At 43.2% G+C, this 24,874-nt stretch overlaps 1 protein-coding gene across 1 annotated transcript in view; it reads left to right on the plus strand.

Moving 5' to 3' along the window:
• Positions 1–2,987: 2,987 nt before the first annotated feature.
• Positions 2,988–24,874, plus strand: part of TFCP2L1 (transcription factor CP2 like 1) — a 30,102-nt gene continuing 8,215 nt past the window's right edge. The window contains exons 1-7 of the mRNA XM_021526311.2: positions 2,988–3,130; positions 7,338–7,489; positions 20,220–20,296; positions 21,735–21,840; positions 22,088–22,194; positions 22,790–22,942; positions 23,818–23,928. Of these exons, the coding sequence (XP_021381986.1) occupies positions 3,069–3,130; positions 7,338–7,489; positions 20,220–20,296; positions 21,735–21,840; positions 22,088–22,194; positions 22,790–22,942; positions 23,818–23,928 (768 nt within the window). The 5' untranslated portion in view covers positions 2,988–3,068. The remainder of the gene's footprint in view (positions 3,131–7,337; positions 7,490–20,219; positions 20,297–21,734; positions 21,841–22,087; positions 22,195–22,789; positions 22,943–23,817; positions 23,929–24,874) is intronic.

Here is a 24,874-nt window from a genome sequence, read left to right on the forward strand (position 1 = left end):
CCCAAGTCAAAGGCTGGAAACCTGTGACCTAAAATATACAGAAAGGCAACACAAAAGGCACATGTTGACTGTTTTTCATAAGAGCATATTCAGTGCTTGGGTGACCATCTCAGTAAGTTTCTGCAGCTCATTTCAGATTCCTGCAGTTCACCCAGATTCTATGGTCTGTGCATCAGGAGGGAGGTGGAGTAATCCCTGAATAAGTGGCTGCTTTTGGGAGTTCTTTGGTACAGTATAATGTTCACCCTTGATCCTTCAAGGTTATCTGGGGCTTTGTGAACACAAAATTGCTAAACTGATATAGAACATCGTGTTAGACTTCCCAGATGTTTGTGATGAAGTCAGAAAGGTATAGAGATGTTCTGTTTCTTTTCAGTTTCATGCAAGCGTTTCACCTCTTTTACACATCGGTAGCCATCTCTACAGTGTTATAATGCTCACATCCACTTAGACCCTTGGCTAATGGGAACATTGTTCTTCCAGAGCAGAAAGGGAACTGAATATGCGACTGTATCTCAGTCACTTCACTGCAAATTCTGCTAGTTTGGTTCCAGGTGCTGAAAAGCTGATCAAAACTTCTTGACTCTCCAGTGAAGCAGATGAAAGAGTTTCCCACTCAGTGCTTAGCTAAAGGGATTGCAACGAACAGTGAAGCAGCAGAATGAACTTTTGGACTGAACTCACTGGCATGCTACTTGGGTTTCCAGGTACAAACATCCACAGGAAAAGGATTTTTTAAAATACCTTTTTTCAACACAAAAAGTATCCCAAGGTCCCTTCGTAGCATTACCTCAAGTAGAAAAATCCATCAAACAAAATATTCAATCAATCCCTTTTAATCATATGATCAAAGTATTTTACCATGGAAAATTGAACAAGCATCTAAAATGAGAGATGAAAAGCAATCAGCACAGAAAAGAAATTACTTTAATCTGGGAGGAAGTAGGAAAGTAAAGGGAAGTTTGGGTGAGAAAGCTGTGATGGAGAAGTTTTCTTCACTGAGGGGTTGTGTTAAGGTAAGAGGAAGAGCAGATGCTGGGAGCCCCAGAGAGAGAGGTGCAGAGGATAATTTGGCCTGTGTGATGTGGTGGGTTCTGAAGGCCAGGAGAAGGTATTTGATGTTGTGACACAAACTTCTGCACTGGGGGATGAGCAGCAGTTAGACCATGAAATGGCTGAGATTTCTTTCAGGAGAGGTAGACAAGGAAAAAAGAAGTATTTTTCTTCATCAGATTTGGCTTAGAAAGGAATGGGAATGACAGGAATGAGAGCTGCTGCCAGAGTCTCTGTAAAATTAATTAGTAAATTTCACCTTATTTTCTACATTCATCAACAAGCGAGAGAGGAAATGAGTGAAATTATTTTAAAGTAATTTTCATTCCAACATATGTACTTTCTAGAAGGATAGTAAAGCAAATATATCACGCCAGACTTGATGGGATCGTTTGTTCTATACAGTATGGCAATTTACTTTCACAATGGACTTCATATTTCCCCAGTAGGTGCAGCGAACTACTTAAACTGTGGAAGGATATTTACTATTTAGAGAAGTCCTTGGACGGCTCTGCAAACTTTGCCTTGTTTCTCTGTCCAAGAGCTATATATAGTCTTTGCTTAATCAAGGTCTCAGATGTTGTGTGACCAGAGCTAAATATTTTCAAGAGTATAAAAAAGATAACTCCAGCCATTTTGCTTTGCTAGAGCCAGTGTTTGTCTAACTGTGTAGTAACCGAGGACACCATAAAGGGACATTGATATGTGCAATTTCTTACTCTGAAATTAACAGAGACAAACAGATGTAAGCAATGCATCCTAAAAACTTTTACTCATAACACCTCTGTAAAGCTGCTTAGTTACCTTTCGGGCTACCTTGTTCTTTACCTCAAGATGCAAAAAACCAATGCCTATAGTTATATTGCATCTGACTATATTGGGCTTGACCTAACAATGATCTATAAATGCTACGACAATAGCAATATTCTATAATCATGGCAGGAAAATAGAAAATTCATCTGACTGAAAAAACTCATCCGACGGTGAAATCTGACAGTCAATGCTGACAAGTACCCTGAGTCAAGTGCCTTTTTCTCAGCTGAAATTTGACCAGGAACCTCAGGGACAGGAAGCCCTCTCCTGAAGAACTGACTGAAAGATGTTTAATGATTCAGAGTAACTAAGGATCTGTTTCAATTTCTGCTGGTGGATAGACAGTGTGAAAGGACTAAACAGGGAGTCCCTCTACCCTTTTGTTCCCCCCCTCCAAACTATCAGACCAGAGAATGACTGGTGGGACATGAAAGAGCCCTGAGAGCACAGAGTTAGGAAAATGACAGCTATGGGCAGCTTTGTGGGCGAGGATCAGGATCTGCAATTTGAAATGGAAAAGAAATAGATTTCTCCGTATGTGTTGGGGAGTTGAGATAGAAAGGACAGGAGGGTTTCAAATGGGTGGGGGGTGAGTTTAGTTTCTGACACTGTTCTCCTCTTCATCTACCTTTCTCTGGAAAACTTTGCCTCTTGCTCTCTCAGTTGGAGAATACCCCCTGACACAAAGGGCGTTGACATGAGGCACAGGGGAGAGTAAGTGACAGCACGGAGCCATCAGCTGTGGCTCATTTAAGGAAAACAGGGACCGCCGAGGAACCTGAGCAGGACTTCCACACTGGTGTAGGATGGAGCGGCTCGGTTTCACCCACAGCTCAGCGGCCCGGCGGCAGCTCCAGCACAGCCGGGGATGGCCCGGGGTGCCGTGCCCGGCCCCTCGGGCCCCTCACGGCCCCTCGGGCCCCCCCGGCCCCTCACCGCGCCCGGCGCGGGGGCCGGCGCTCCGCCCCGGGGCCGCGGCCCGTGCCCCCCGGGCCGGGGCTGGCGCGGGGCGGGCCGGGGGAGGGCTCGCCCGGCTGCGGCGCCCGGCCCGGCCAACCCGCGCCCGCCGGGGCTGAGCCATAAAAGCGCCGGGAGCCGGCGGGGCCGCGGCTCCAGCTGGCGGCAGCCGTGCCGGGCACCCGTGGGGCGGGCAGCGCGGCCGCCGCTCCGCAGCGCAGGGACCGCCGCCGGCCGCCCCCAAGATGCTGTTTTGGCACACGCAGCCGGAGCATTACAACCAGCACTCGACCGGCAGCTACCTGCGGTGAGTCCGGGCGGCAGCCCTGGCACGGGGATGTTCGCTCGGGTGCCCCGTCCCGCGGCCGCCTGCCCGCGCTTCCCTCCCGGTGCCCAGCGCCGCCGCTCCCTCTGTCTGAGACACCGTTTTCCTTTTTTGCTGTCTCTTTTTCCTTCTTTATTTGTTTTAGCGCCTGGTTAGGCAGCTCCCCGCAGCGTTGCTTTATCGCTTGTGCCGGGTTCCGTCCTCTCCGGGCTGGGGTAGCGCAGCTCCGGGCGAGGAGGTGCGGCAGCGGCGGAGCGCTGTCGGAGGTCTAGGACAGCGCCTGTTGGCAAACTGAGAAGGCACCCAGTTTTCTGGGGATGGGGTTTCTTTCTCTGCGTTTTAGGACGATGTGTGAAAAGCCCAGAATTTCACTTTCTGAACTTGCCTAAACCAGCTTTTTCCTGCCTCCGCACAGTTGCGTTCAATTAAATGTGCCTAATTTAAGTACAAGGGCTGCTGAACAATAGTCTGTGACATGTGTAGCGCAAGCCCGTGTTTCCTCCCTCCAAACGATGTCAAAGCAGGCAACTTTGGGAGTTCCCGTTTTGCTGGGTGTTTGTGAATTATTTCCTTTCTGAAGATATAAAGCTCAGCCGTCTGCTGGTGACTATTGCTGGAGTGGGATTTTGCTGAATTGTGGCAGTGGAGAACGTGGCTGTGGCCCAAGAACTCTGACTTTCAAATGTACCCCCAAATAACCACTCTTGAGAGAACATTGAGTTTGTCTGGGGAAGCACTTCGAATACAGATAATGCTTCTTTTTCAAGGAGACACGCTATCTTGACTATTCCTGCTACATATCAGTGTACTTGCAAAGGAATTTTATTTTGGACTAAATAATAATCTCCCATTATCAAATGATATAATATTGGGAGATCCTTGCCTTCTGGCAGCTTTTTCGTTTCTTCGTACAAGATTCTTCATCTCCTCCCTCTATGTCAATAACTCAGTTTCACAACATGTATGTGGCAAAAGTCCTGTTCTCTCTTGCTTTGCACTTGTAAATCTGATTAGTTTAGGACAGTAAAAATGGTACTAGCAGAGGAGCATCAGCATATTCTCCATTAGAGGGTGTTTACGGTGGTCAGGCTGCTGCATTAACTCCATGGATTTGTAGCAAGAGTGCTACAAGATCATCAGGTCTAGGTCAGGCTTTACTCCACAATTTAAATTCTGTTTAATGGGCCAGAAAACATATTAGCTTATTTTTGCTGGCTTGTTGCTGGTTTGGAGATAAAGGGTATCTGTTCTGTCAGGAAGGCTGCTGATATGGAGGTGACCTGTTAGTGTTTTAGGAGCAAGCTTCAGCTTTAGTGAGTATCTACTGCTGTTAACATGTTGGGTTTTATCTGGGATTAAAATCCCTATAACCACTTCTAGGGCAACAATGCCCTCAGGTATTTCAGGAGAGGTTGGTTGAACAAAACCCTTGTTTCTTTATGTAGAGATGGCTAATTCTGGCCAATTCACTTTCCATGAGAATGTGTCAAGACATTCATTTCTAACAGGGGCATTTTCCTGCTGAGCATTGCCTTTCTGAAGGCTTTCCATAGCCTTTTGTAGTAACAGTACAAGAAGCTGAAATAGTACAATATTTGAAGTTGCTGTAAGAAAAGTTTGTGTAAGTTATATTTTGCAGAGATAGAGAGCTTTCTGTCTATTTGAGACATCCGTGTAAGTTCTGCTGTACCTCAGTGGTATTTGTAGCTGGAACAACATGATGCTACAGAAAAATTCTTGCAAATTTTCATTAATTTCTTATGAAAATGCAGTACGTGTTTTACTCTCTGTTCTGTCAGCAGAATGAACTCTCAATTAACTTGCTCTCCTTCCAGGTATGCAAATGAATTGTTATTTAAGTCCAGAACTGTAAAATCTTTAGCATAACGGTGAAAATTGGGAGAGTTTTAAGGAGTTAAATGTTTTCTTTTTTTTTAAGGATAGGAACTGTTGTAAAAGCTGTTTTTTCCCTAAACTTGATTTGCAACTCTTGAGTGAAGAGTTGAGTAAGTGTTGTGATGGCTTTATATACTTATAACTTAAAAATTCTTTTGATCTCATTCTAAGGTCCAAACACTTATAGTAGGGTTGAATGCTTAAAAAGGTCTTGACCCAAAGCAGTTATACCACAGGCCGTTACTTTAAATGCTGTAGGAAGAAAAATGTGATTAACTTGTGTGGCTTTGTTAGAGCTTTAATATGGTGAAGCTTTCCAGAAACCAAGTCATGGATTCCTCCATGCTTGCAGAATTCAGTGGTCAGACAGCTGTGCTGGCAGGTGTAGGGGTGCAAAGAACCTGATGTGAAATATGGTATTTAAATTTTGACTTCCCCTTGCCTAAATATCTCAGCTGTTTCAGGTGAGTATATGTACAAATTCCTCACCCCTAACTGTTAAAGCCAGGCCAGATTTTGTGCACTGCTTCTGCTGAACTGCAGAAGTTCCCAGGCGATGGAGCTTTTGACCTGCTCTCATCTGTAAAGCCACAGGCATTCAGAGAGCATTGTGCAGAGCGGGTTAGGAGCAAATGTTGGCATCCTTAGGAGCAAATGTTGGCATCCAGGCTGAGTGAGATGACTCCGGGCTGAGTGAAATGACTCCAGAGCAGTATCAGATCCTGCATGTGTGTGGAGCAATGCTATCTATTTCAGAAATCTACTGCAGGCATTTCTGTCACTTCATTGCTGTAGTAAATCATCGCTAAGGAAAAAAAATCCCTCTCCGTGGCAGCAGTTAGGCAAGAGCTGTGATTATGTCAGTAATGCCAGGAAGCAAATGGGGCTGGATGCCTTCGAGTGGCTGATAATACTGGGGGTGTGGGGTTGGAAGAGAGAATGGAAACAGAGGTGGGTGTTTCTTTTCTTCTATCTGCGTCTGAAATGGCACAATTTGCTCTCTGGCACTATTTTCCATTAAACAGGAGTACCTGTGTTTGAACCAGGCACTTAAGCAGTTTATTCTAAACTGCTGCACTGTTTCACTGATGACCTGGGTAGCCTTCAAGGTTGTGAGTCCTGTGAGTGGATCATTAACTGAACAGGCAAGGAAAAAATTATTAATGCCCTTTTAGGGTTGCATGCCTGTACTTGCTGGATAGTTTTCTTAGAGCATTTTGTGTATGGGGTTGTCAAAAAGAGCAGAACTTCAGCCTGTGTAAAGAGAATCTCAAGTCTTCATGCATGTGGAAGAAATAGAGGAGAAAAAGAATCGCTCATTCTGAATTGTCACCCTGTTCAGTATAATCCTCCTAATTTGGAAGGGTATTAATGTTTTAAGTAGGTGGACACAATGATCAGCAGCGTCAGTGGCATAGGAAGACTAATGTGGTTCTTCAGTACCAGACAGGCTGAGATAAGAATGCTTATTCCTGGCATCTCATTTTGTACTAATCAACTCATCATTTGTTGAGCACTCAGCCTTGCTAATACCAGTTCTGCTTGGGGATTAGTGTGGGTTGGCATCAGCTTGGGACCAAGTCAGCAGGCAGGTCACTATCAGCATTTTGTAAAGAAGTGGGAGCTGAGGCTGTGTGCAGGTCCTAGTGAAGCTGCTCCCTCACACCTGTGTGTGCATTTACAAAGGTAGCCCAGTGCTGACTTAAGAGCTGTGTGATTCCTTGGGACCAGGTTTACTAGAATGCAGGGAGATATTAAGAATAAATTAATCCATCTGTTGATCTATCATTTACCTGAATACCACCTTTGTACACCAGGGCTGTGTCTACTTCTCACCCGTGGCTGCGACTTGAAGACATTCTACTGATCTGACATTGGGCTGTCAAAGTGCCTTTTCTTGTCTTTTTTTTTTTTTTTAAAGGCTTTTATCTGAGAACCTGAGAACTCTTTATCAAATATGTCCATAAGGATGAAGGATCTATTTTGATATTTTTTCCTCATCAAGAAGACTGCTTAACCTAAAAGTAAATCTCATTTATTTATTAAAAATTTGGCTTAATTCTCAGAGATGCTGTTTTGACAGGGCTATGTTCTTTTGTGTACAGTGTTGATATCCTAGATGCAGAAGTTGCCTGGTTACATTAAACAGGCCAAATTCTCCCTCTTTTAGCCATTTTAACCAGGTGTTTTTCAGAGACCAACCCTGCTACCTCAGATCATGAGAACCAGATGCAGATTGAGGCTAGAATAGTCCATAAACTCTTTTTGACTGTGTATAACTTGTACGTTGCAGAGATGTCCTTGCGCTGCCGATCTTCAAGCAGGAAGAGCCGCAGCTGTCTCCTGAGAACGATGCCAAACTGCCACCCTTCCAGTATGTCCTCTGCACAGCCACCTCCCCCGCCGTGAAACTGCACGAAGAAACTCTGACCTACCTCAACCAAGGTAGGGCCTGCAGTACACTGAAGGAGAGGATATTTCCTGGGAACAGTTCATGAGATTTGATCCTATACTTTGCCTTACTGGGAGGGCAGTGGGATGGGAAAAGAGGGATAGAAGTGGGAGGAGGGTGGAGGAAAGGAGGAATATTTAATTTTCTGCATTTAGATACCAGATTATCAACTATTTTAAAATAACTGATGTAACTGTTGACTTAAGGTGGTGTTATAAGGCAGTTCCCTGTGGCAAAGTACTGGTTTGATCTCAGACAACTTAAGCTGCATCCTCCTGCCTTCATCTCGCAAGGCCAGACTGATGAAGCAGATTGGACTGGGTAGGGCTCTTACCACTGCAAGTCCCCCAGCACTGCTGGAGGGCATAGCCAGGGAATGATTTAGCAGGTATCCAAGGGCTGCTCTGAGGTCTGGGCAGAATGACATCTTTCCAACAGGCTGGCTGGTGGCTCTGCTCAGTGCCTACCTTGACAAGTTGCAAGGGTTCAGTGCCGCAAGGTCTTCTATAGCTGACCTCACAGAATAGTTCATATTCCTGGATAAACTTTGTTTCTCTGTGTTCTCTTCTTTTCCCCCCTTTGGCAGCATTTGTGCAGACACATCTGTGGTTGGTGTTTGGCTGCCACTTTATAGGACCTCCTGTGCATGGGTCTTGAGGGGATCAGACCTCTCAATGCACAGATTATGCTAAAACATATTTTCACTCCGTTTCTGCCAGGCTGTGAAAAAAGGGCCTAACAACAAGCTGAAGGCTGTCTGCCCTCTCACTAAGATCCTTTCCTGCCTCAGGATACTGCCCTATCTCTTTAAGCTTCATGCACTGAGTAGGATGCTGACTTGGGTGCCTCCTTGGATAGGTTTCTCTTAACGCTGGTAGAAATCAGGGTCCTGACCTCCCTTGGACTCTGACCTCAGGTGGAGTTGGCTGCTGGATCTGTGTTGACAGGTGGTAGACCCATAGAACCCCCACAGAAAGATCAGTGAAGTACTGCAGGCTCTGCCCAAGGAACCAGGTATTTCTGCCACATAAGCTGTCACTGTTCTGTCTCTCAGGATTAAAAGATGCTTGTGATATGTGACTGTGTCATCTCAGTTTATTCATCTAAACAGAATGAATAAACATCTAAACAGATCCCAGGAGGTTATAATGGGGCATATCAGTTGTGAGATTGAGATGAGTCTTCCTATGAAACACAATTCTTTCCTGTATTGGAATAAAAGATTTTTTTTTTAAATGAAAATCTGTTGACAGCCAAGTATTTTAGCATACTTGAAGCAGTGCCTACTTTTTTTACCTTGGCAGGGAAAACGTTAGACAGCTCTTAATGCAATACCATGAGCAGTCCATGTTTCCCTTTGCAAAGTAAGACTGTTACTGCCTTTTAGATAGACCGTGTAGTAATAGTAAGCAGGCTTTGTCCTGCTTACTATTGCAAGGAGTTGTCTACTGCTACATCTTGGCACTGTTTCCTGTTTCATTGTCATTTCTTGGATATCATCTATCTTTCCTCCCTCAAGGTGGGATGTGTCTTTGCAGAATACAGAGAGCATGAAGCTGGGCAGGCCTGGAGGGGCAAAGCAGGGATGAGGCTGGCAGGAGCTGTGCAGAGGGGCTATGTTGGGAAGCTGGAGTATCTAGTTTCTGTTAGTGGGCTATTGGTGAGAACATTGCCATGGGTCAAAAAGGGATGAGGATTTAAAGGCTCTGCCAGAAAATGAATCCCCTTAGTAGAGTTATGTTCTATGAGCTTGAGGAGGTGCATGAAGGGGACCTTGAGGCAGCTGAGGTTTCTGGAACCAGTGCTTGTGGCTTCGGGAAGAACTGGCTGATTCCAGAGCACTGTGACCTAGCTACAAAGCTACATCTTGTGAAGAAATTTAAGACCATTCCTTATACCTTATCAGCTTGTGCTGGCTCGAAGTAAAGGGACACCTCTTGCACCTTAACCTCCCTCTGTGTTTATCATGGATTGGCCAAGCACTGTTACATAAAACTTCCCTTCTTGAGTGTTGTGATGGATTACTCTAGCAAATGGGTAACTTAATTAATGAATGTCCCTCTGCCCTGCCTGTGTGTCAGTCATGGCTGGCTTGTAGGAAGTTAGATACAAAGACAGTGGCTGTCCCAGCAGCACCAGCAAAGCAATTCACATCCAGTGTGGTTACTTTCTCAAATTGTGAGTAAGGGCTTTGGGGTTTTCTCCTTGCTGGGTGATCCTTGCTGCTTGCTATTCAAATCTTCCTTCTCAGCTTTAGCTCTTCACCACTCAGTTATGAATTTTTGTCACTGTGAAGCAGCTCTGCTTGCTGTCCCGAAACACATTTTCCACACGTGACTGGTTCTGTGGTGATGAGTGGACCAGCTTAGGAATGACCTGACCTATGGGCTGTGGAAAGCTGGAAGTACTGAGTAGCAAATTGAAGGCCAAGTTGCATAGCAGAGATAGAAGAGGAATCAGTGGAGAGTTTCACGTGAGATCTGAAAAGACTTCATATGGGCTAGGAAGGAGGATTGTCCAAGTGGCTGTGTTTGTGTACAAGTGGAAGAGGGCTCCAGGCTTGTGAGGCATAGCGGCCTCTCTTGGGCCTTGCTTCTTGCAGGATAGACCCAGAGGTCTGTCAGTGGTGTTGAGGAGGAAGAGATCTTTGGCCTGGACTCTCCCCAAGGATGGTGTCGGAGGACTCTGGAGCTGGAAACCAGAGACCAGTGTTTGCCCAAAAGGGCAGGGGAAGGATTTGCGAGGGAGCATAATGGAGTGATCTTAGCTGTTGACTTGGGGACATTCAATAGTGGCAGAGTTCCAAGTTTGTCTGTTCCAGTTTGAAACCATGAGTGCTCTCTGGCCACAACTCTAGAACCAACCTCTAAATGAGGTAACCAGAGTCAACTCTGTAACTTGGTTTCCAAAGACTGACTCATTACACTTGTCAGTCCCAATCTCTTTCCTCTCCCGCCTTCCCACATTCCTTGAGAAACTGGAGCCAAATTGAACACAGTATTAGTTTGTTGATCCTTAGGGCAGTTCCTTCATTAAGAGGTCTTTACTGGATCTCAGGAGGATTACTCATCTGATGGGACAAAGTACAGGCTTATTAGTGTGGTGTCTCAATACCACTCCACCTTCAGTCCATGAGACTGGTAAAGGTGCTGTCCTTGCAAGCTGCTGCTGGCATTTCTCCTTTGGTTGGGGATCACATCTGTCAACAGAACTACACTGTCCAGAAGTCTGCAGCACAAACATCCTAACGTTTCTGGAGCTAGCCTGCCTTTTAGCACTATTTCAGTGTCTCTTGTGGATAGGAATTTTCAAACAATCAACCAGAAACCATATTACAAACCACTGCTTCAGCAAGATGGCTTGATGCAGTGCATATTCCATGGTCTGCTGTCGTATAGGGTGTGGTTTGACCATGGCTGGTTGAAACCAGTATAAAACATGGACAGAAATGGACGCAAGGAAAGGTGGTTCCAGAAATTGCAGCAAGAGCAATGTGGAGGAAACAAGTACTGTGTACAGTGGATCTGAGTGCTAATAAATGTGAGGAATAAAGTCATTATTTTAAAAAACAAAATGTCAAAATCACAAAAACCTGAAAGTCATTGCCCAAGGGATTCGGCTTGTAGTGCCAGAACCACATGTGGACTACAAGCTGTTCAAGTCATGATTTTGTTTCATGACCAGTGTTGGGCTGGCTCAGAACTTCAATTGTTAATTGCTTCAAGTAGAGGGAGGCCAAATTTGGTGGCAGAGGGTCACTGAGAGCTGTGTGAGAGATCCAGCCCAGTGTCCCAGTGGTACTTCAGAGTAACTTGCTGTCATCTGCCTGTAAAGTGTTCTTGGGCTCTGTTCAGCTCTCCCAATCTGCAGCGTGTGACTTGTGGTTCTTGGCTGTGCAAAGATTTTAGTGTACAGCTAGCTAGAGTTTGGAAGGCTGGACACCTCTGCTTTATGGTGTCTTCCAGGAGTCAGCCTTAGTGCCACTCCTAGATGGTTCAGAAGACAAGCCAAAAACCCAGGCCATGAGGGAAAACCACTAATACCTGAGAACTTGTGATTTTGGGAGTGTTGCTGTAGAGGTGCCTTAGCAAACAATGCCTCATAAACCTAATGATGGACTTGAGTCTGAGTGATACCTAAACAAAAGCCCAAATTTCAACCCCAGGGTGCCAAGGCATATATCCAGGTTCAAGATATGTGTGCATAAACTGGTACATTTTAAATGGTGCTGCATTTAAAATCTGTTGGGTGTTGTCCTGCCTCAGCTCAACTGGAGATGTGCTCTGGTTGCTTCCCCAAAGAAAGGTGCAGGAAGCACTGGGCAAGAGGCTTCTTTGGAGTAGATGCCTAATTGATTGGGTAGGAGATGAAATTCCTTACAGAAGGAGGCAGAAGAAAACCTTTGCCTCCCTTAAAAGCTCTAAAGCTCAAATTTGGTTGCCTAATCTACAGCAAGAGAACGCAGTTTTAAACACTCAGATTTACAGTAAATGTAAAAAGCTGTTTTATATTGACGTTAACTCCTACGTAATTGAGTTTTTATGGGGTCACAACTGGATGTTTATACTTTTCCTGGAATGGTTCTTTATTTGCCAAAATGAAGTGTAGAGAAGGCTGAGTGACAAGCTCTGGGTGTGCTTCTGGCTTAATTATAGCTCTGTTTATGGGGATATTTTTGCTTTGTCCTGTGCTAGGAACTACCTCTTTTCCTAACAGTGACTGCCATCACTGACCAGACCCTGGGCATGTGTAGGAGCTCTGCTGCTGGTGGCTTCTCCCATGTGGACAAACATTCCACCCTTGCCTGGGATCACAGGCACAACAGTGGCTTTGTGCCATTGAGACTGTGAGTACCAGGTGCTCCCTGGTTCCTGCCCACCCACCCATGCATCCTTTTTCCCAAATCATTATGGTATGCCATACTGCTCCTTGAGCGCTTTCCACTCTGTCCTTGGGTTTAGATGGCTTAAAAATGAAATGGCTAACAATTCTAATTTGTCTTTCCCATTTCTGAAAGTAGCTTTTGGTGTTTTTGGTTTTTGTGGTGCACTTCATCTTTGGAGAAGGAATTTGTCTCCTGCCTGACTTTGAAGACAGCTCTGAGTAGGTTCTGTTGTCTCAGCTGAAGCCATTAATTGTGCTAGAAGCAATTTCCCCATATGTTTGGCAACTCTGTCCTCACTTGGCAGCCCAGGATAAACAACCCTGTCTCCAAACCACACCATCCCAAAGCTCACTATGAATCTTGCTTCAGATGACAGGGCACCTCTGTGTAAGTAGAGCATCTGACTTCTGTTGTCCCGAGGAAGCTAGAATCTCAGTTGTCTTTTAACCAAGAGGCTGTTTTCTATTCTTCTTGTGTTCCTTTCTTCTGTTGCTAACATCTGGATGAAATTCAAACAGAATTGTAAGCTTGCTGGACTGTAGCCTGTGCACAAATCCTACTGGAAGCCCCTAGACTGCATTTTGTTCCCCCATAAATCTTCAATATCTGTGAAAAAAGGGCGTACTCAGAAGTTCCTCAGAGCGTAGTAAGAAGTATGAAAATATTGGGAAGATTTTTTTCCTGATTATTCCACATAATTTTTTTGTACCTTACCTCATTATCCATATCTGAGATTCCTTTATTTATGATAGAGAAATTTTTGCCTGTGACTTTGCAGGATTTGATGTTTGTGTGAATGTTACTGTCAGTGTGAGGTGATGTAGAAAATTTTCAATTAGCCTCCTTTAATTTGTACCCTAAAAGATCACATTTTAGGTAGCAGTAAGAAGCATGAGAAATACTGTAGGTTTGACCTGATTAGCTGTTTTTGTAGGAATAACATACATTTTTATAAGAGAATATACTTTTTTCCTAAAGAGGTAGGGGGAAAAGCACCTTTTTGTTTCTCCTATTTGCTTCCCATGAAGCATTTATTCTGTGTCCCTGAAACTAGACAGCAAGCAGTGACATTCCTCCAAGCTGGGACAAAATGTCCCATCTTGGTGCCACGTTTGTGACTGGTGTGGAAGGTACAGTCAGCTTTGATCCCATCTCCTTCCCTGCCCTGTGGCAGCAGCCTGAATGAGCAGCCACAGGTGGGAGTTGGACTTGCTTCTCCCAGTTTCCTATTGCAGAAATGTGGTGAAGGAAGGGGCTTAACCTGGGGGCATCTAAGGGAGCTGCTAGGTGGGGTCGAGTCATACTCAGCTCTTCTGCATCCCTCGTCAGCACACTCACCCAGGACCATTCCTTTTAGTTATCTGAAACTCAAGTAAATATTACACACAAAGCTACTCCTTCAGAGCTATAAAACCTGTTGTCCAAATTGACTTAAAACAGGTTGAAACCAGAAAAAGCCTGTATTTTTTATTTACATAGAGAGGGTTGAAGTTTTCTGAGCTGGACAGATGTGACTAAGATAATCCTGAGTGTTTCAAGTACATGCTAAAGAAATAGAAATACAGGAAGAAATTATTTTCACAGGGTATTTTTCCAGCTTTCCATTGGAGGTCCATAATTTTTTTTGCTGATTAATTTGTATTAAAAATCAATGTTTATAACATAGGTTAGCTTAGGTGAGATCAAGTGGAAGTCTGTGCAAAAGACACCCAAGTGCACCCAGTGAAGTTAGCAACTAGAAGTGTTTTTGTGTCTGCTGGCTTGTTTTGTGTCCTTGATTCAAAGTGAAGACTGTATTCTTTGGGGATTTAAATGCATTTCCCTCTCTTGAGTGGAAACCATTGTAAATGAGGAGGATTTCTGTTAGTGCCTGTTAGCTATGAAGTGTCACCACTGTAGAATAGGCCATCTTCAAAAGTCTGTGAAGAGTAGGACTCAGAAATATGCTCATATAGTAAATGAGCAAAGAAATTTTCCTGCAGCAAACTTGGCTCCGAGGCAGCTCTTTGGCTTTCCCACAAGAAGGAGGCAGGGAAGTAGAAAAAGGAGGCAAGAAAAGCCCCCTTGAATTGGGGGCACATTGTAAGGAGGAAAAACATAAAAGTGACATGATGACAGTGAAGCTCTGTGGTGTGGTGGTAGAATTAAGACTTGAATTGCTGTGCTGTGTTCCTGTAGTGTTGTTGCCCTGTTGGTAGGGGCAAGCAGAGCAGGAATCCTCAATGTTGAACTCCTGGGTACCAAAACATGGTGGAGCTAAGGGGGCTTTGTGCAAGGGGTGAGGCAGGGAGCAGATGAAGGCCTTGACTGCCAATGTTAAAGCAAGGCATGTGTAAATTGTGGTTGTGATTGCCATAGTAGAAGCAAATTCAGAAGGAGACCACCCAAAGGAGTTAATGAACGTTGGTCATGATTGGGCAGCTCAATGTAGATGCAATCTGGACACTGAATACCAGAAACTGAGAAGATATGGCAAGGAAGAAAAGGCTGGCTTTATTGACCCTGCTCCATCTCTGGCTGCTGTGTTGAAGATGGGATATGGGACAAGATGAGCCTGCAGTTTTAGAATGAGTCTAGTGATCCTTTTGCATTTCTTGGCCTACAGCTTGTCCTCCTTTGCAGGATTTCCATGTTCCTAGCATAGTGGGAGCTTTCAGGGTGGCCTATTGTGTAGCTGGTGAATTCATAATATCCACTGGATAAACATCTACAGCATCTTGTCAAATGAGGCTACAGTAAGCAACTGCAGAATATCTCACTGTCATTTGTGGTTCAGGGATTGAGGGTTCTGCTTTTGCTTCTTGTCCTGCAGAGCGTCCACACATGGGACACTTGAGCAAGTCTTATGCTAATTTTTATTTTTGCTTGTGACAGGCTAAAAAGGTGTGTGTTATCAAGCATGCAAGTTCACATGCCAGCTCTGCCACTCTTGTCTGTTTACCCCGAGGGTTCATTAATCTTTTGTGTCAAAAAACTCTTTGTGTGTGCCTGATGCCCTGAATAATTGTGTTTGATTATTTCAAAGGTGATCCTCCTGCCTGCTGGATGTGCTTTGGTTTGGTTTAATAAATGCTTGCTTTTTTTTTCCACTCCCCCTCCTTCTGTATGGTGCATTTGACTGTCAGCATTCCTTTGCCTTTATCTGTGCGCTCTTTAGGATGTCCATATAAAGTTGCTAAATGGAATTTTTATTGGCTTGGCTTAATAATCAAACAGTTTCCAGGCTGGTTCTGTCTAGTGCTGTGTGGATCCATTCTGAGAAAGAGGACACTGATGGTTTTTGTTTTTTTTTCCCCTTTTCCACAGACTTTTGTTGGGGATATTGCTTATTCAAAGGTTAGGGTTCAATAAATTTCTGGAAAGGCTACTTTGTTAGTTTAAGTAAGGCCTGAGTCATATCAGCCTGGAACATCAACATCAAAATTGGAAATTAGTGTATTGTATTGGTGTATTGTGCAGAAAACCACAAAATGCATAGTGCAAGTGGCCCTTGAAATGTAACACCATAACAAAGAAAAGCAAACAGGATATTGTGGTTGTGTAGTTAAAATGACCCTTGAACAAAATGTAAATTTGAGCGTGAAATAGTGATAATATTTTGATTCAGAAATTACCTAAAACTTCTATGGCTGTCTAAATTCCATGGAAATCAGTAAGCTGTTAAACTTGTACTTTTTGAGCAGGTGAAATCATTCCTGTGTTGAACTAAATTATTTTTCAACTGTAGTAAATGCTTGACTTTAAATTCTACTCACCTCACATTAAGTGACCATGCCCACATTTAATGTGTGTAATTATCAAAGACAATGCAAGTTTAAAAAAGTAGGCAGTCTATAAATCCTCCTTCAGATAGGTGGAATTGCTTCATGAATTACGAACCAGGAACTCCTTGGACCTGGATGGTTACTATTTTACTGGGTACTACTTTGTAAAGTGAGTTGCTCAAACTGTAGCCTAGGAGGAGATTATATGAATTTCCTTTTGCCCAGAGAATGCCTGTTCAAAATATAAATTACAGTATATCGTCACCTGCCCGGGTTTTTATTGGTGCCCCTGAAGCTTTCAATGAAGTTGGGAGACAAACTGCATCTCAGTAATGTGCTGTGGTTTTTTGAATATTTATTACTGTCCTGTTCTCTGCCTGAGGTGGGAAGAAGGATTGTGGTGAGTGAGGGGAGCACTGGATCACACAGTTGTGCTGGAGGCTGCTGCAGCATCAGCTGTGCTGGGGATTGCTTGCAAAGTGTCCCCTTCTTTTCAGGTGGCGACAGAAGTGCTTTAGGTGCCCCTGGGCATGTGCCCAGTGTTACATCTGATCTGGGGTATTTAATCAAATCACTGTAGTCTAAGCACTGGTATCCTCTGCTCCTGTCTCCAGCTTTACCACCATGTATTGACTTGGAAAGTTGTAGTCTGACCTGTATTAATCTGTGTTTCCATCTGAGACGCATGGAAAAACTCGGTATGGGGAGAACTCTGTATTCCAGCTTTGTTGTGGGCTTAGCTAGTTGTAGTCTAACTTGGGAACTGGAAATGCAGATTGTTACAGACTTGTTTCTTTACAGATTTGGACACCTGACTAGGAATGCTCTGTTAGTGATTTAGTTTTAACAGAAAACTGTCAGTGTGTGCCTGCTTGTGCTGGTGAGTCCGCAGTGCAGGAGATTCATAAATGATCTGTGTATCAGAGCCTTGTGTGATTTCTTTGCCCTCTTTGACGCCAGGGGGAGTTCAGCTTCCTTCAGGTTAGATTGCTATTATTCACTTTATTTTGCAGAGAGATTTTGTTTTCCAACATCCAAGTGGTCATTCTTTAGAGCCTTTTTTGTCTACAGTAATAATTGCAGGGCTGCGATCATAATCCTGTATTTCACTAGTTTTGCTGGTAGCAAAACTATATAAAATATAGAGTGGAAAATAGAGTGATATAGAGTGAAAATAGAGAATATAAAGTGACCAAGGTTTGGAAGGTATTTTCCAAGGAAAAAGTATAATCCAAGCAGTTTGGTGTTATAAAAGTACAAGTATCTGAATACTGTCCATGCTAATAAATTCTGGGTACTATAAACCACAAAGCAATGAATTTGCTAGAAAGCTTTAAGGAGAATAAATTAAAAACCACTACCAGAAGATAGATATATAAGATAACTTTGAGGAATTGGGACCAAATTCTCACTGACAGAGTTTCACAGAGAAGGGAAAATACCCTCATGTTTTCTGAAGCTCGGCTGGGAGCAGTCTTGTTTGATAATCATGTAGCAACTCAAGTTAAACATTCAGAGTTCAAGGGGAAAGCAGTTAGCATAAAATACCATTTTGATTGAGGTTTTTCATGGCATAAAATGCATTCCAGGGCTTCCATCAGATGACCCATATATCTTTCATCAAAACATGTTATTTCCTCTTTGGCTTTCTGTTTAATATTAACTCTGTCTACACTGCAGATTCTTTTTCACTGGTCTGCAGGATCTGTTCTGATTCCTTCCGAGGTGAATCACTCCTGTCAGGTGGAGATGTGTGGTGCCTACTGCCTGCCAGGCTGTAATTCTGCCCCTATCCCTGCAAAGGGGTCAGAAATGGCATGCTGCAGAGTTTTTGAGTGCTTGATGCTAGTTTGAAAGGAACATGGATGATGGGTTAGTGCCTGTTATTTCTTTTGTTTCATTGTAAGTGAAGATAAGCAGATCAGGCTGACCAGAGTGAGAGTCTATCAGTGCACAAGGGTGTCCCAAAAACCTGCTCATTCCTGAGATACTTGCTGAATGGCTGACAGTGCTTCTGGTTTGACCATTGCCTTCCTCCATAGCACAGCTCATACCACTACATTTTGCTGTCCTTGTTACCCCTGAGTACAGTCACAGATGTATTTTACTGTCTCTTGCTTTCAAAACCTAAATTAATCTTCTGTTATGATTAATTAGCCTCATATTTGCATGGGAATGAACTGGAAGTAGAAGAGCTGCTTGGGTTCAAGATGATGAACTGTATCACTCTATAGCTGAAGTGTATCTCCAGGCTGAACCACTAAGCAGTCAGTTTGTACATTGATAAACATGTACAGCAGATGTGGCACTTGGGGGCATGTTTTAGTGGTGGACTTGGCATTCCTAGGTTAATGGTTGGACTTTATAGTCTAAAGGGTCTTTTAAATGACTCTGACAGAAAACCAATTTTTTTAACTTGACCTTGATCTTTTTTATGCTAACATAACAGTACTGATGATGTGCATATCTTTAAAATTTGCCAAGTGAACAATAGTAATATGTATCAATGAGAACATTAGAAAGTCTTGTGAGTTTAAGTGTGGAAGATCTCAATTTCAGGACTGTGGTTTACAACATCCACTTTTTTCTAGCAGTCTTCAAAGGCAGGTCCCCTGTTGCAATTTTGTTTTACTTATGTGCCAAGAGATGGGTAAAGATTGGTGCATGTTGCCATGGTTATTTTGGTACGTCATATGGTTTATTCTCTGCTCTCCCCATGCCCTAAGTCACTTGCTGGATTCAAGGGTCATTTCCTGTTTGCAGAACACCTACTAACTTCAGTAGGGCTGTTGTGCAAACATTTGGGGCTTCAGTATGGCCTCTCTTGTCCTTCCTTTTTTTTCCTTTTCCTATCTGCCAGCCAGCTGAATAAGCACAATTATCTCTGTGCTCTGTGGATATAGTCTGTACTCACATGGGTGGGATTCTCATAAGGTGCTCTTCTCTGACACATCAGCTGTCATAAGTCATCCATTTCTAAATCCAGATCCAAAAATGTAGCATTTTTGTCTCTGCTGGTAGAAGCTGCTTAGAGGGAGATAGATCTACTTTGCAGTTAAGTGCAGGGCCAGTTTTGCAGAGATAGTGGTTGAGCCAGAAAAACCAAACCATTCTCCTTCTTGGTGCCTGCCTTGTCATACCCTGTGCATTTTTCAGGGAAAGGAAAGATAGCAAGATGAACAAGAAAAGCTAGCTATAAGGTACACATATATTCCATTAATCCTAATGATCCTATCCTGCCTTGGTACTGGTTACAGGTTTCTTTTAAAGACTTCGTGTAATACACTGAGCTTTTGTACTGTCTTAGTAATTTCTGTGTGTAAGGTATTGAAACATCAGTCTCCTTTGTCTGCTGTCAGCCTTGAAGATATGTTATTTCATAAACCAGTTAGCTGAATTCTGTTGAAATGACTAAATTCCTCATGTCAGGATGGTGGTGGGGTGGTAGAGTGTGTAATCCCTTCCCGGAACTGGTCCTTGCACATGCTGTAATGCCCCATTGCTGCCTCCACACACATCTGAAGGAATATTTGTGCCTTTGGCAGCAACTTTCCAGGCCGTATGAAGCAAATTTTGTTTTTGTAGTTCACCAAAACACCTTACAGGCCTGAATGCTTGCTGAAAATGGCAAGATTTTCCCCAGTTGTCATTCTCTGCAGAATTGTTCCTGGACCTGTTATGCCAGCACGTCTTCACACAACCATTGCTTTGGCAGAATTGCTTTAGCAGAAGGGACAGACAAAGGCAGCGCTGTTACAGCCATGTGGCATGGGGGGACAACTGCCTCAAGCACCCTGGTGACTTTCTGGAGGGTGACCAGAAAACCATAGCAGCCCTGGGAGACAGCTATAATCGATGCCATAATGGAGAGGTTTTAGCTGCCAAAAGTCAAACCTTCCCCTGAAATTTCTGCTGTGCTTTAGTGCCTATCAATTACTGGGGCAAATGCGTTATGTTAGCAAAAATAAGCTTTCCCTGATCAAACGTATGCCTTATCAGCCACATAAATGCCAGCATGACTCTCTCGTTGCTACAACGTATTAAACACCTTGGAAATGTTTCCTTAAACTCTAGGTCAGTCTTATGAAATCCGTCTACTTGAGAATAGGAAATTGGGAGAGTTTCAAGATATAAACACAAAATATGTAAAGGTAAGGAGAAATATAGATTTCTTTTCTTCCTGCTACTACATACAGCCTTTGAAGGGCCTGACCTTGCTCCCACTGAGACAATGGAAAACACTTTGCCATTGTTTTTAATGGAAGCAGGGGCGATGGAGTTGAGTGCTAGTTTTGTGGGACTATGCAGCTTGGCTTTGCAGGGCTTCAGGGGAACCTTTATTCTGTTTGTGATTGTGATCCCAGAGTTTCACTATGAATATTGGGTTCAGGGGAATCCCAAAGTTCAGTGGTGAACATGGTCAAAGCAGTGGAGAGGCTGACTTGTCTCCCTACTGAATTGCAGCAACATGCCTGGGTTGTTATGTGACAAATGGAGGTCCCAGGTGTTTACATAGTTCTGCCAGGCAGATTCTGTATAGCTCCAGTTTACTTTGGTAATGGGCGTAATGATGAACATATAGAACTTGATCATTTGGTTTGGGGGACTTTTTCCTGTTGTTTCCTCCACTGCCAAAACAGTTAAAATTCAAAAACATTGGTCTGGACCTTGATTCTGGATCCAGCCTTCAATTCTTGGCTTTCTGCCTCAGGATTTACTTTGAGAAGTAGGAACTAGTTGCAAAATTAGTATTCCAATTTAGATTTCAAATGTTGTCCAAGTTTAGGTGATTCCCTATTTGTCTTTTGGCCCATTCCAGGTAGTATGTGGGTTGGGATTCTAATTTTGCAGATGTTCCCACTGTGGCTTGTTTGCATCTTGAAGCTAGGGTTTGATTTGGGAATTTCTCAGGTTCACTGGTAAAATTTGCTCACTCACTTGATACAGAAGTCCCCAGCAAGAGTGTGGGCTTGAGAAACTGGAATGTTAGAGGTCATTAACTCATCTAAGTGTAGCACTGTGAATATACAAAAGAACATACTAGTTAGGAGCACTTAGGACTTGTCTGCCCTGGGGATTGCCCTTATTCCAGCCTTTTTTCTCCAGTTATTGGCATGGCTGCAACATTGCAGACCAGCCTGCTGTTACAAACGCTTTCCTGCTCTACCTACTCTTGTTTAACTACTCTGGGGAAAATCCAATGACTGGCTCTTAATGGCTGGAATAAAGCTTAATTCCCACTGGCAAAGTGTCTTGACTTGTCAGCTCCACCAGGGCAGGGACAGGTGAGCTGGCTTCCACATTTGCAAATCAGAATGGGATATACTGGGGTTGGGACGTGGTACAGACACATTAAATATTACCCCCATATGAGCCTTTTTGTGGAGGGGGAAGTGTTTCTCTGAGGGTCCCTTAGGAATTTGATACATATGGTGATGGGTCTCTTAGGTGGACCCTTCTGTTCTCCCCATCAGTGGGGGTGAGAAGCATAACAGATCAGTTTTTGCTTCTACTCTGGAAAACCAAAGTCATCTTGAGACATCCAGTTGTCTGGATCCCATTGTTCATACTGCTATCTTTTTTTAACAGAGTATAATTCGTGTTGTTTTCCACGACCGCCGCCTGCAGTACACAGAGCATCAGCAGCTCGAGGGCTGGAGGTGGAGTCGGCCTGGGGACCGCATCCTTGATATAGGTGAGACTATTTCATCGTGGCACCTCTGCAGTGCTGGGGAGATCAGTGGTGCATGGTGTATTTGCATGTGTGTTTAGGTCTTTTAGGAATCCTATATATCTTTGGGAGGGAAGGAGATCTAGCGCTATAGGTCCTAAGTAGAGATGTCTTTGGTGGCTTCGCTTTCACATGCATGTTCTGATTGTATGGAAATGCTTTCTCTTCTTCAATTTAATATTTTTAAAATTTTAGGGGTTTTCTTCTACAGATATCCCGCTGTCAGTTGGTATCTTGGATCCCAGGGCTAGCCCAACCCAGTTGAACACTGTTGAATTTCTCTGGGATCCATCAAAGAGGGCTTCAGCATTCATTCAGGTAAGAGATAAGTCATATTTCTGTGGTAAATACAGTGGTTAGATATTAAAGACCTGGGGAGACAAAATAGCCAGCACATGAACAAGAGAGAAGGATGGTAATGATAATTACTAACTAGTGATAATGATGTGTAATTAATTTGTAATATACTCACTAAATCAATTTGCTGGCTATTTGTTAATGTTGGAGTACTACCTGCTATTGCCAGGATTTTCTTTAAAAAAGTACTCAGACACAGGTGTTGCTTTCTAAGCATAGGTCTTGTTTTGGGGAAAATTGTTCATTACTTGTTAATTTTCCTTGCTTTCCTCTTTCATGACTATTTCTCATTCTGAGCATCAATGATCTGTTTTTAATCTGATTGAGGGATTTACTTAAATAAAAGGATGCTTTTCCTGATGCCCTGTTTCTTTCTGAACTGCTTGTTCTCCTGATTATTTTGGTGAAAGGAACAGAAATTACGTACATATGAACTCTTCTGCCTCTTTTAGTTTTTTGTGAGGAGCCAAAACCTCTTGTTTAGGCAGTATCTGAAAGTTAGATGAGCACAGACTCCAACTGTCTCCAGAGACGAGCACAGTTTCTGTTTTGCCAGGTACATTGCATCAGCACAGAATTTACCCCACGGAAACATGGAGGGGAGAAAGGTGTGCCCTTCCGGGTGCAAATCGACACCTTTAAGCAGAGTGAAAATGGTGAATACACAGAACACTTGCATTCTGCAAGCTGCCAGATCAAAGTGTTCAAGGTATGAGGTGGTTTTGGCTTTGTCATCAACTAGATTAAGGCACAGGAACATGCAAAGATTGCAGATGGTATAGGAGTGATGCAAACATTGGAGTAAAATAATAGACTTTTAACTGGGAATGCTTAAGATTTCAAACAGACTCCTGTGCACATGATGGTATAAACACTGACCTACACAGCAGTTCCAGTTGAAGTGTTGCACTAAGACTTGTGCCAGTCCATTGTACCTCAAACACTGCAAAAATACTGAGATATTTAGGGTATTCAGTGTGTTTTGATGCTCCTTGGCAATCAAGACATCAGGGCATCTTCAATTTCTTTGATTGAACCCTCCATGAGCAGTAAAATTTCATTATGGAGATCTTAAATACTTTTTTATTGTTGTTGTTGGAGCAGAGTTTGTCTCCGTGATACCTGGAGGAGAAAAAGATTGGAAGAAAGAACAGCTGTGAAGCTCCTAATCGGGGCATGACACCCCTATAGCTGCTTAAAAACAAACTCTCCATAGACCTGTTTTCTCAAGGGATCTGCTGCTCCAGTTTTGTTCCATCAGCAATATCTTTCTGCTTTCTGGAAAGATATTACAAATGCCAGTTGAGGTGCATAACTTTTGAACTGAAATAGCTGGAATCACATCTCAGGACTGTGGTCAGCCTGTTTCACAATTGCAGTAGGCATTAGTGGTGGATGTACAGAAACAGTAGGGATGCTTGATTAACTCTTTTGTCTAGAAAGTGCAGATCTGATCTTGTTGCATATGTAGAATTCCCATAAATCTTAAGGAGGCTTTTGTGAACAGATTAGATAAATCTGTTGGCCTCTGTTTTTAAACTTGTAATGCTTGGCATAAGGGAGAGCCTGTGCTTGTACTTATAGCCGAAAGGAGCAGACAGAAAACAGAAGACTGACAGGGAAAAAATGGAAAAGAAGACCACCCAAGAGAAGGAGAAGTATCAGCCTTCCTATGAGACAACTATTCTCACAGAGGTAAAGTGTTTTAGACTCATCATGCTACATCATGTTGGGAGATAAATTTAAAAGAAAACAGCATCTGAGCCCTGGAGATTGCCTTGTGGAGACATGTGTGCTCAGATCTGAGTGAAACTGAGAGTGGAAATTATAAAATGACTCACTGTTGAAATTTATGAAAGATGCCAAAGTTTGTCTTGGGGTATAAACTAACCCTTAGCAACCTGGATTTTAAAAACCCCAAAAAACAACAACTTTCTCAGTTTTCACCACTGTGCTCCTGGGCACTTTTCATGGCCCTCAGGTGCCAGTTGTATGAAAATACAGTTGTCTGTATTTTTTTTCAGAACTGCTTGAGAAAAGCTCATGTTGGAGATGGGACACTTGAGCAGATGAATAGGCTGTCTGATTAAATTATTAATCTGTTTTCTGTGAATGTGCCTATGAAGCTGTTGTTACATGCAAGATTCTCTGTTGTACTCTAGCAATATCTTGTGTCTTATATTCTGATGTATCTGGTGTGGAGTTGTATGTGTTTCTTCCCTTCCCTGTCATTACTAAGATGTTATAAACTTACCATAGGCTATAGAATTAGTCAGCAACAGGACTTGAGAAAGGGATTTAAAAGTGTTGTTCAGTCTTCCTATGGGAATGACTTGTTATTTGATTTAGTTTTTTTTTTTTTTTTTGGAGCAGCTTGCTGAACATCCAAAAATTATGTTAATTATTCTTAATTTAAATCAACTTCCTATTTGTGAGATCCAATCTCTCCCACTCCATTTTCCTCATGTTGCCAGGAGCAACCAGCATGTTTTGTGATTGACAGACCTAATTCTACTGAGTTGGCAGATCCCAGACTCTTCCTGTGAGCTCTGATGCACTTTGACATATTGCGTGGGGAAATGTGGGTTGCCAAAGAGTTAAATATTTGCCAGTGCTTGTGGAGATTATAAAATATTTGCTC

The sequence above is a fragment of the Lonchura striata genome, chromosome 8 (genome assembly GCF_046129695.1).
Source record: "Lonchura striata isolate bLonStr1 chromosome 8, bLonStr1.mat, whole genome shotgun sequence".
Taxonomy (NCBI): Eukaryota; Metazoa; Chordata; class Aves; order Passeriformes; family Estrildidae; genus Lonchura; species Lonchura striata.